Raw genomic sequence first — 12,515 nt, forward strand, 5'->3', positions numbered from 1 at the left:
TATTTTCATAATTTTGTATTTTTTTTTTAATTCGGAATTGATATCGCCCGATCACGATAACTGACTATACGATCTCTTACATCATTCTCACCAATGCGTTTGTGTAGAGCAAGACTTCGTATTAAAAATAAAAGCATTATTGTAATTCAGAACTAATTATATTTTTGTAAACAAGACCGAAATGTGACAATGGATATGTAAGATTTTTTGCACTATATTTGATTAGAAATACAAATTTAACCATATACTTTTCTCAAGTACAAGATTTGGATATATTCTAAAGCTAAATTAATGTACCAAATATACCATTTTTCAGCATTGTATTCCATCAAATCCTTGATAATTTCCATCAAATTGTGTTTAGGTCAAGGTTGATCAGGATTGGTAAACAATATGTTTGTATTATTTTTTTATGAGACTAGAAATACATTGTCTCAATAAAATGGATTTTTCATTGCTTTTGTTTGTCGTTTTATACTGAGACTTCTACAACAGATATAATTTAGTCTCATATCAAAAGTGAAACTTCATCTGTTCATACATTTGTACACCTTATCGCTAATTCCGGATAACCCAGTAGATTGAACTTTTAATGCATACAACAATCACTTTTCCATTGTGGCGTCAGATATTTTGTTTTATGACGTTGTTACGGCCAGAAATCGCCTTTAAATTGTAGCCAACAAAAGACACAAATCAATAATAAAATTAAACAATATTTATTATACAAAAGTTTACAAGAAGTTTTACACAAATATTACTGTCAACTTAACTGTCAAAATATGAGTCCAATCTTTTATCTTTATCTGTATTCGGAAATCTTCTAGGAATCCAATCTGAATATTACGTTCACTACTAAGGTCACAATCCAGTATGATGTTTTTTGTAGAATAAAAGTGTCAATCCAAATGCTATGAATATTAATGTCTATCGATGTCTAAATCTAAGTCCAAGAGTAAGTCCAAGAGTGAGTTTAACTTTAGTGTCTGTATATATATATATATTTGTCATGGAAGATTCTAGAACAGTCTATAATAGAACATCCTAGAAAGTTACAACAGAAGTTTCTAGTAAATGTAAAAGTTTATATAATGCATCTTTTATTAGGATCATTCTGGAAAGTTCCAATCATTCTGTAATTGTTCCAGAGATTTCTAAACTGCACAATTCTAAAATTATTCTGTAAACAACTATCAGGCCACACAATACAAATCAGGCCAACATAAATAAATACAATAATTACAATATCATAACAACGTCAAAATTTTACATGAACCTGTGTGATATTCAGTAATGGCGGACAAATAGTGATAAAGGTGTATTGTGAAGTCATCTGAGTTAATACAATATCTGACTGTCAGGTCCTTTTGCTCCATAAAACACATTCTGCCCTTGAGTCTGTTCTCACCCTATAGTATTTTTTTTATTCATATGCTGGTTGAATTGGAAGTTATTTTTTTATTGAATATAAACATCAAATGTATATTTATATTTTTATGAATAGAATTCATCAATTTTAAATGAAATATTTTTTGTGTGAATAGATAATTAATTGTTAATTATGATTTATCTAAGATACCGTTTTAAATTGGTATTTACATACATACATACATAGTATTACATACAGTGACCTATAGTTGTTAATTTCTGTGTCATTTTGCATTGGTTTTGTGTGGAGAGTTATCTTATTGGCAATCATACCACATCGTCTTTTTGATACATATGTAGGTAATATGGTATTTTTGTTATATTTTTTGTAAAGTAAAATACAAGAAGTGCTTGGTAGGAGTAAAACAAAACAAAGATTTTAATTTTTAATGAAAAAAAGGAAAGATAATTATTTTTAACAGTTTGTGATGAGTTTGGAATCTTTATTTTCTAATACAACTCTTACATGTAGATTATCATGCAATATTTATTATCCAGTTGAAATTCGAATCAAATGTCAAAATAATTCACATAAGAAAACCTGTTTATCATTTTAGAAATATCACTCTATTCTATTTTATAACAATAAAAAAAATACTTATTAAAGCATGATTAAAAGCTTATTTAACACAAAACCTTTAAAAGGGTGCAAACATGGAAGAGGGCAAACAAGAATGGGAGGGAACATTATTTTGGTTGAACAGACGCAGACTCCAATAAAAGAGCAGTATAACAATTTCCTGAGAATTCCTGAAAATTCAATATGAACCCAAAATGATAGATAATATGAGGCAGATGTCACCTTTGAAAGGGGATGAAGTCAGGAAATTTTTTAAATGCTATACGATATCCTAGTGTTAACAGCATATTTATATAAATAACATTTGTTTTTAAAAAAACTCAAGCATAAAAAATTGAAAAGGTAACTGAATTAGAGAAATGTATTCAATGTTGGTTTCTTTTGTTCAGATTTTTATATATATATATATATACATGTGTATATATATATATATCATTTTCAATGTTAACAAATTATAATTGCTATCTTCAGGTATTGTTTTTCTTCGTTGTTTTAAAGTATAGTTTATAAATTGAAAACATAACCATGCATACAAAAATATGCCTGTTTGATCTGAGATGAGAGAACTAATTTTGCCAGCTATAACATTGTACTCTGTACAAATGATGTATGCTGATTAAGTTCAAGCCTCATTTTGATATGTGCATGTACATGTACTCAAACAGAATAAATTCAAAATGTGTATCCTTATTATTCTTTTTGGTATTCAGTAACACAAATGATATACGGTAACTGACAACAGTGCCAGGTATTATTACTATATTTTTTTTAAATTACTGTATTAGAATAAGGCCAAAAACAAAAAAAAACCAATATGTTTACAAAATTTAAAAAGAATAAAAAAAATATTGGCTTAAGAATATTTTTTTTTTACAGAATTGAAGGACCCCTTACCAGACCCTCTAATGTACATGTAATGTTTTAAAAATTTAACGGGTTTCTCAATATAGGTCTAAATGTAAATAGAACCAAATGATAATTTTGTCAAATCCTAATTTTGCAAGTGACTTTTCCTTAAAAGAGCTAACAGGTGAAATTTTCATATGTCTAGAAAAAATATTAAATTTCAGCTTATAAAATATTTGTTTATTATATTTTTAGGTCTCAGAACTTATGTACGGCCTTGTGTAAATGGTTTTTATTATGGATAATTCTGCTAAAGTCATCATCAGTTGTAGGTGAAAGAGGTATGTTAATTTTAAGAAGATGCATATTTTAAACAATCATGGCTGTAAAAACGAAAAATAGCAAAAATACATAACACTGAGGAAAATTCAAAATTGAAAGTCCCTAATATGAAAGGGCAAAATCAAAAGATTAAACGCATCAGAGGACTGAACAACAACTGTCATATTCCTGACTTGGTACAGGCATTTTCTTATGTAGAAAATGGTGGATTAAACCTGGTTTTATAGCTAGTTAAACATCTTACTTGTATGACAGTCACATCAAATTACATTATGTTAACAAGGAATACAATGTAGCTTTAAGTATGTATACATGCCTATAGGGACCTGGACATACAATATCCACATTTTAGATTCTTAAAACCATCATGATGATGACAATTAGCAAAACAAAACTAAAATGTCATTTTAACCCTTAAACTAAATTGCTACTATGCATGCATTTTATGTCTTAAATTGTTCTATGAAAACATCTTGAAGAAGAGGTCTGTGCGTATAGTTTATGTCATGTATGTCCATGTAAGCAAAAGCAACTGATACATGAAAAATCAAAAAAAAATCCACAAAGCACCACCAACAGACTTGTTGTCTGCTCTTATCTTAGGTTGTTGTCTGCTCTTATCTTAGGTTGTTGTCTGCTCTTATCTTAGGTTGTTGTCTGCTCTTATCTAAGTTGTTGTCTGCTCTTATCTTAGGTTGTTGTCTGCTCTTATCTTAGGTTGTTGTCTGCTGTTATCTTAGGTTGTTGTCTGCTCTTATCTAAGTTGTTGTCTGCTCTTATCTTAGGTTGTTGTCTCTTTGATATATTCCCAATTTCTATTCTCAGCTAGCATGCAGTTTTATTGTGAAATATATTAAAAGTACATGTACAAATAGTTTTCAACATGGTTAACAACAACACTCTGCATGTACTACATGTACATTTGCATTGCTTTTTTTTTTAGATAACTAGGTTATAAAATTCTCTAAAATACTATCAAAGGTAGTTGTAATACATGCAGAAGTAAAAAAAAATATTACAGTACATTATTCATACATATATTATATAAAAAATTATATTTTGAATTTCAATTGCAACTGACTATTCTGAGCTGACACCAATAGAGGGTTTGTTACGTCTGTAGGTAAGGTCAATGTCAACAAATTTTAAGTCAACTTTTCATCCAATTACATGTATTAAAGGCCCCATATTCAAACCTGCAAAGTCTTGTCCAACTCAAAATGTTCAAATGTCTTCAGTATCATCAATGTCCAATGCCTTTTTTTTAAAACTTGCCTTCTTAATTTATATGTGTTGTTTTCTTTATTTCAGTTTGGATGGACGATGAAACTATGTGCAAGAAGAAAACTGCCATATTTGTATATGACGGAAAGCCTTTTTTTATTCAGGCCAAAGAAGGAAATAAAGACGATCCACCAAAGATTTACGATTGTGAATTAATTGTTGGTCCATTTGATGAAAACAGATCATTAGTTGTTACGTTTATATCTTTTTATATCAAGACATGTGTTGTTAAAGTCACCATTTCTGAAGGGATATCATCGACAATGATGCATGAAAAATCCTTAGTAAGTTAAAATCTTTTAATAAGTGTACATTTTATTGATTGATTTGTGTTAAACATCACTTTCAACACTCCCATTGCCCCGAATTATAGTTGAATCAATTACAACCAATGCTTTATTGACAATGCAATATTTAATTTGACTTCCCACTGATAAATTAGCACAATCTTTACCCTTCAGTGCTTACAAGCAATTTGATAATAAATAATTTTTCAAGGATTTTTGATTTAGTGGTTTTCAAAAATTTGGTAGCATGCAATATAGAAATATAGGTCTTTATTGACCAAAAAATAATTGTGGTTCACTTTTACCTATGAAGTCTATGAAATTTGGTGTCATACAAGTAATAATGAATCTACAGTATTAGAAAACTATTTATCATGTAACATTTTGTAGGGAAAATACAACTATAGCATGAGGGAATGTATTAATCACCAAGGACTTTCTTTTTCTTCTTCAGAAAACACTTGATTGTAATACTAAAGGCAAAGCAAAGGACCAATCTTTTAGACTTTCCAAAGAGAATACCTATTTGAGATTTTATTTAAAGACAGATAATCCAAATGATCTCAGATATAATTTCATATTAAATATAACTTCAGGTGAGTTAAAAAAATAGTCTGATGGTAAAGCATTTGAGATGAAAGATATTGAATAATAATCTTACTATTGAAACCTTTATTAATTGGTCCAATATTTTATTCAGGGACTTCAAGGATATTTTTTTTTGTTGGAGGAATCGTGTTTTGGTAAATTTTTACTGTGAACATTATTTGACAAAAATGTTTAATTGCAATAAATTTGTTTATAGATATAAGAAGATGTGGTACATGTATGAGTGCCAATGAGACAATTCTCCATCCAAGTCACAATTTGTAAAAGAAAACTATTATAGGCCAAAGTATGGTTTTGCATATATCAAGTGTTTTGTTTATTCACTGCGATACCTTGATGGAAGACTAAAATATGGACTGAAATTATACATACAAGTCTTACAATCTTTCCAGCGGTGATTTTGATCACTTTAATTCCATGTTTTGTGCTGATTTTAAGGTGGTACATAACACTATAGGGAGATAACTAAAAATCAACTGACCATTTTAATCACATTCTATTGTTACGGAAATGTAAAGATTCACAATGATCAAATTAAGTGTTTGTCAAACTGCTATATATTCAATGATATTTTTCCAATAAAGTATGTGGTTCAAGTTTTTTTTAAATTTTTATATTTTGGTCAACATGGTCATATTTTTGTTTGTGCTGAAATCATTACAAACATATTGCTATGTCAATTCATTTAAAAATATATATATCCCACATTGTAAAAGAGAGGCAGATATTATCAATTGGACATACAAGAGGGTTGGAGTGCCTTTAACTGTCGGCGTCAAACAGTCCTTTTCGGTTGCCTTGTGTTCAAGTTGAAATTGTACTGTGATTTGTCAAAATATCCTTATCCTGATTTGTCAGAAGTCTCAAATAATTATGTTGACCGTTATTTTTGGAAAAAATTTAATGTGATTCATCAAAATCAGTCGATTTTTTCATTGTCTAAATGAAGGCGTACATTTCTTATTGTTTTTTGTCATGAAGGTAACCACATTAAGACCCTTATTTAAAACTCATAGGTGGAGAAAAAACTGACAACATCATGGCAAAAACATAGACACAGAAATGAAAAACAAGTTCACAAAACCAACAAATGGGTAACACAAATTGGAACCCCACCAAAAACTCCTAATTACATTTTTTGTACAATAAAGACAAATTGAGTAAAGTCATACAAATATAATAAATCAAAACATAAAATAACATAATACAATGTGTACATGTATATAAAATAAACTACCCTAAGACATAATACATGTATAGCAAAGAAATGAAATGTTTTGAAAACTGATTTTCATTGAGATTCATTTATTACATCAGTACCAGTTCTATGGATTTAAGAACAAATGTATGTGTGTTTATTTAATATCATACTTTTTCCAAAGCTTGCTTATACATTTATATCCACAAAATCAAAGAGAAATGGTACTTAGGGCCCGAGAACACAGTTATTTCGTAGTGCATTTCTTTTAGACAATAAATTCAAATTAAAAAATTCCCACCTGCTCTATCTCAAAAAGATTTTTACAGTGTAGTGCACTACTAGTGGGACAAATGATATCAAATTTGTAGAAACTTCTACCAGCTCTTACTCAAAATATTGACATTTCTGTGTTAAGGGGGTCTAAAATTCAGTTTGACAGCTTCCGACGTAATAAAATTTGACCTTTTTTAACTGGACCAAATCACTACTTAACATAAAGATTCAGCACCCAAATTTTTTTAGCATGTAATTACACCCCCCTTCTTAATATTTCATGCATTAAATATCAATAAATAAATTGGCGAAGTGTATCAACTAAAAAATGCAAGTTATACACTGTTCACACTAGGGACAACAAAAACCAAAGGACGATAACTGTGTCCTTGGACCATAGGGAATAATAAAGAATCCATGATATGACATTTATTTTATATTTTCAGTGCCGTTGAAACCAGAAGATGACAGTCAATTGTCAGTAGGTGTAAAGATTGGAATAGCTATAATAAGTGTAATAGCTTTTGTACTTATTGTGTACTTTGTATTCAAAATTGTAAAACTGAGGATGTCAATAAAAGAGGACTTTGATGTCTCGCCGTCTGCCTCAAATCTGTATAACCTTCCTGGTAGTAATGCAACTAATGTGAATGCTTATGTACCTGTCCCAGGGAAGGAACCAGCTGCGAGACAAATAAGGGAACCAGGTGAGGAAACAAATTTATTTGTAGGAGAAATGATTTATTGTGTACTGGTAATACACTCTTCCTTATTAGCATTAATTGACCATGAAGCGTCACTAAACAAAGAAAAATTGAAAAAAGAAGAAAAGAAGCAAAATCTAATGGTACAAAAGTATCTATATTTGATTATTTTTATACAACCGCAAAAATTTTGCGGTCATATATTGGTATCATGTCGTCTTCAGTGTCGTCGTCAGAGTCGTCCGAAGACAATCGTTTACGGATAATAACGCAAGTATAAGTAAACAGAAATCAATAAAGCTTGGGATTGATTTTGGGGGTTATAGTCCCTAAGGTGTAGGAATTAGGGGCCCAAAGGGCCCAAAAATAGCGTTTATCTAGTGTCAGAACAATAAGTTGTGTATAAGTATTTCAATTGTTCTGTAATTGTACCACAATGTTTAATACCATAAGCAGAAGGTTGAGATATATTTTTAAGGGTTATGGGGCAAACAGTCTAGGAAAAAGGGGCCAAAAACAAGCATTTTTGTCGAGCCTGCAACTTTTGTTGCAGAAAACTTGACATAGGGATAGTGATTCGGCGGCGGCTGCGGCGGCGGCGGTGTTAGCTAACTTTTTAAAAACTTTATATTTTAGAAGGTGGAAGAACTGGATGCTTCATACTTTGTATATGGATGCCTCATGTTACGAAGTTTCTGTCAGTCACATGTCAAATGTCCTTGACCTCATTTTCATGGTTCAGTGACCACTTGAAAAAAAAAGTTAAGATTTTTTGTAATGTTGAATTCTCTCTTATTTTAAGTAATAGGATAATTATATTTGGTATGTGCGTACCTTGTAAGGTCCTTATGCCCGTCAGACAGTTTTCAGTTAACCTCGACCTCATTTCATGGATCAGTGCACAAGGTTAAGTTTTGGTGGTCAAGTCCATATCTCAGATACTATAAGCAATAGGGCAAGTATATTCGGTGTATGGAAGGACTGTAAGGTGTCCATGTCCAACTGGCAGGTGTCATCTGACCTTGACCTTATTTTCATGGTTCAGTGGTTATAGTTAAGTTTTTGTGTTTTGGTCTCTTTTTCTCATACTTTACACAATAGATCTACTATATTTGTTGTATGGAATGATTGTAAGGTGTACATGTCTAGCGTGCAGATGTCATCTGACCTTGACCTCATTTTCATGGTTCAGTGGTCAAAGTTAAGTTTTTGAGTTTTGGTCTTTTTATCTAATACTATATGCTATAAGTCAACTATATTTGGTGTATGGAAATATTATATGATCTATATGTCAGTCGCGCAGGTTTTATTTGACCTCGACCTCAATTTTCACGGTTCATTGCTCAGTGTTAAGTTTTTGTGTTTTGGTCTATTTTTCTTAAACTCTAAGTAAAAGGTCAACTATATTTGTTGTATGAAAGCATTGTTAGCTGTACATGTCTGTCTGGCATGTTTCATCTGACCTTGACCTCATTTTCATGGTTCACTGGTCTTTGTTATCTTGGTTAATGTTAAGTTATGTGACAGTTGTTATAAAGCTTTATACTTAAGACTATCAACATAATATCAATGATTAGTAAAGAAGGCGAGACATTTCAGCGTGTGCACTCTTGTTGTAGTTTCAAGTCAATAAATTGGAGTTATCTTTCTTTGTCCAGTATGGTTGTTGAATCACCTAAAACCAATGCTTTATATAATCTTCTTTGCAAATTGGAGTTATCTTTCTTTGTCCAGAATAGAAGTTGAATCAACTTAAATCAATACAATATACAATATATACAATGCAATATTCACTTTACTACCAACTGATAAATTAAAGCAATCTTTACCATTCATTGGTTACAACTTACAAGCACTTAGATTACCATTCTAGGGTTATGCCCCTCTACAAGTGGAAAAATTGAAGAATTTTTAGTTTCTGTTCTCTTAACATAAGTTTGTCTCAACTAAATTTAATGAAATGTGTATATAATGCTTATTACCTCTAAACTCAGTTTAAGTTCAATTTTTGGCAGCTTCACTTTTACAGTTCTTAAGTTATGTCCCTTAATAACATTATATGCTAGCGAAGGCATCATCTGTGTCCTTTTGGACACATTCCCCATTATTTTTATTAAGCTCAAAAGAGTATAAAACACGTTGGTAATTTAGAATATGGTGTATGATAAAATTAGCAAAATAAGGGTACAAGTCTTACTGATTTGTCTGCAAAAAAAAAAATTACATTGTATTACACTTAATGCTTAAAAGTACATGTACACATAAATGGAAGAACACACTATCATGTAAATTCAAGAGAGATAAGGGGCCTTGGTGGCCCTACAAGTTTGTCGACACTCAGGCTACACTGAGTTTAAACTGCTGCATATGGCAGGTGCGTTATACTTCAATCTTAATGTACTATGTTAGTTTTCCTGCTGAAGATCAATGATTCTCTTCAGGCACTCCATCTTCCTTCACCAATAAAAACTAAATACCAATAATCAATCAATCAATCAATCAATCAATCAATCAATCAATCAATGAAGAGCAGGAAAATTTAGCAGAAGAATACTTAAAATTGATTTTACTATCATGTAAAAAGGTGAGAAGGTAACAAAAATCTGTTGAATTAATAGTTATAAGTTAAAGAAGGAAAGACAAAACCATAGGCAAATAAAAAAGGATGAATAGACAACGGTTAAGAAAATAGAACACTGAAAATTAAATTTTGATCAATAAAAAGATATTCTAGACAGAAAGGTGCAACTGTAAACAGAAAATATCTTGCAATGGGAGGAATTACAAGAAAAACAATTTGCACAAACTGAAAGATATGAAAAAAGGGGGGAGGGTGTAAGCTGTTTGTTGCTAATGACAAAGGGAATTAATCCAATTATAGATCAGTAAGGTGATCAGTCATAATAAATGAGTGATGATTGGGTTTTAGCTATGACAAATAAAACATATTCTTATTATCAGTGACACTTATAATTTACACCTGTCAACTAATAAAATTGAGACAGGAAATGGGGAATGTGCCAAAGAGACAACAACCCGACTACAGAACAGACAACAGCAGAAGGTCACCAACAGGTCTTCAATGTAGCGAGAAATTCCCGCACCCGGAGGCGTCCTTCAACTGGCCTAGTCTTATTGGTGTTCATAAAATTGGTGAAGAGATTACTTAATTTTTACCATTTTTGCTTTTTAGATCCAGAGATCTATTATGAGTTCAGTCCATCACAGACTCCCGTGAGAGAGAATGGATCAACGGACCCAAAGACACCAGAAATCTTACCTCCAACTTACGAGGAAGCTTTAGAGAACTCTGTTCCACTGACTGAAACAGATCGTCTTAATGCAGAATATGTAAATTATAATACAGAAAACTCATAATGTATACATGTGTCATTATCACTATTTTAATGTAGCGAGCCATTGTTAGATCAAATACTGTTGTAAGAAAATAGCTTTATACAGATCTTGCCACAATTCATCGGTAATGATGAGTAGGATTAGAATTTTAATGTGGGGTTCACCTTTTGTTGTCATAATATTTAATGAGGGGGGCCAGACTTTTTTCGGGGCATCTGTATCTGGTGTTTTTAAACTCTGTATTTCAGGATTGATCCTTTCAGGATCCGGGAATTCTTTTTTCGAATTTGGGATGTCAGGATTTAAATTTCTTAAAATTTGGGACCTCAAGATTTAATGTGCTTAAGCCCGGGATTTCAGGTTCAGGACCACTCCAATCCCCCCCCCCCTTTTAATGGAATTGAAAATATATTTTGACTTCCATTTAACCAATGATGAATAGGGTTGTTTAAAACAAGAACAGGTTGATTCCTATATGAAAATGTTGATGTGTGTTTAAAATACTGAACCTCTAAGAATGAGAGGAATTTAAAGTAAAAAGAGGATAACTTGTGTGTACTAAAATTCTGAGAGAAAAAGTCATGTATTGTCTCAAATAATCCCACCTACCATTCTAAATGCTTACTTTTGTTCGGTAAATAAATTTGGAAGTATTTGCTTTTTATTAATATTAAATAAAAGGACGAGGTGTGAATAAGGTTGAAATGAATTTTGCAAATTATAACAGATTTCTTTGTCTGTGCAAGTCTATCTTTTTACATTTTGTAATGATTTCTTCTGCTGGAGAAACCTACAACTTGTTATTGTTTACATCTCTGTTCTAGGGTATTTTTGTAGATAGTTGTCTAATTGACAATCATATCACACTTCTTATTTTTATACGACCGCAAAAATTGAAAATTTTTTGGTCATATATTGGTATGATGTTGGCGTCGTCATCTGCGTCGTCGTCCTCGTCGTCGTTGTCGTCGTCCGAATACTTTTAGTTTTCGCACTCTAACTTTAGTAAAAGTGAATAGAAATCTATGAAATTTTAACACAAGGTTTATGACCACAAAAGGAAGGTTGGGATTGATTTTGGGAGTTTTGGTCCCAATATTTTAGGAATTAGGGGCCAAAAAGGGCCCAAATAAGCATTTTCTTGGTTTTCGCACTATAACTTTAGTTTAAGTGAATAGAAATCTATGAAATTTTAACACAAGGTTTATGACCACAAAAGGAAGGTTGGGATTGATTTTGGGATGTTTGGTTCCAACAGTTTAGGAATAAGGGGCCAAAAAAGGGCCCAAATAAGCATTTTCTTGGTTTTCGCACTATAACTTTAGTTTAAGTAAATAGAAATCTATGAAATTTTAACACAAGGTTTATGACCACAAAAGGAAGGTTGGGATTGATTTTGGGATGTTTGGTTCCAACAGTTTAGGAATAAGGGGCCAAAAAAGGGCCCAAATAAGTATTATTCTTGGTTTTCGCACTATAACTTTAGTTTAAGTAAATAGAAATCTATGAAATTTTGACACAAGGTTTATGACCACAAAAGGAAGGTTGGGATTGATTTTGGGATGTTTGGTTCCAACAGTTTAGGAATAAGGGGCCAAAAAAGG

General features: G+C 31.4%; 1 protein-coding gene across 1 annotated transcript; it reads left to right on the top strand.

Moving 5' to 3' along the window:
• The first annotated feature begins 125 nt into the window (after positions 1 to 125).
• Positions 126 to 11,656, top strand: LOC143074094 (uncharacterized). Its single transcript, XM_076249645.1, has 6 exons — positions 126 to 197; positions 3,110 to 3,195; positions 4,508 to 4,764; positions 5,222 to 5,363; positions 7,297 to 7,557; positions 10,748 to 11,656. The coding sequence occupies exons 1-6, from the start codon at positions 190 to 192 to the stop codon at positions 10,930 to 10,932; spliced, it is 939 nt and encodes a 312-aa protein (XP_076105760.1). The 5' UTR covers positions 126 to 189; the 3' UTR covers positions 10,933 to 11,656.
• Positions 11,657 to 12,515: the final 859 nt, after the last annotated feature.

Source organism: Mytilus galloprovincialis, chromosome 1 (genome assembly GCF_965363235.1).
Source record: "Mytilus galloprovincialis chromosome 1, xbMytGall1.hap1.1, whole genome shotgun sequence".
In the NCBI taxonomy this organism is placed as follows: Eukaryota; Metazoa; Mollusca; class Bivalvia; order Mytilida; family Mytilidae; genus Mytilus; species Mytilus galloprovincialis.

Excerpts from the sequence above, each read along its gene's own strand:
- LOC143074094 (XM_076249645.1), top strand. Across the intron at positions 4,765-5,221 it reads TGATGCATGAAAAATCCTTA|AAAACACTTGATTGTAATAC; the intron begins GTAAGTTAAAAT and ends TTTCTTCTTCAG. Across the intron at positions 7,558-10,747 it reads GAGACAAATAAGGGAACCAG|ATCCAGAGATCTATTATGAG; the intron begins GTGAGGAAACAA and ends TTTGCTTTTTAG.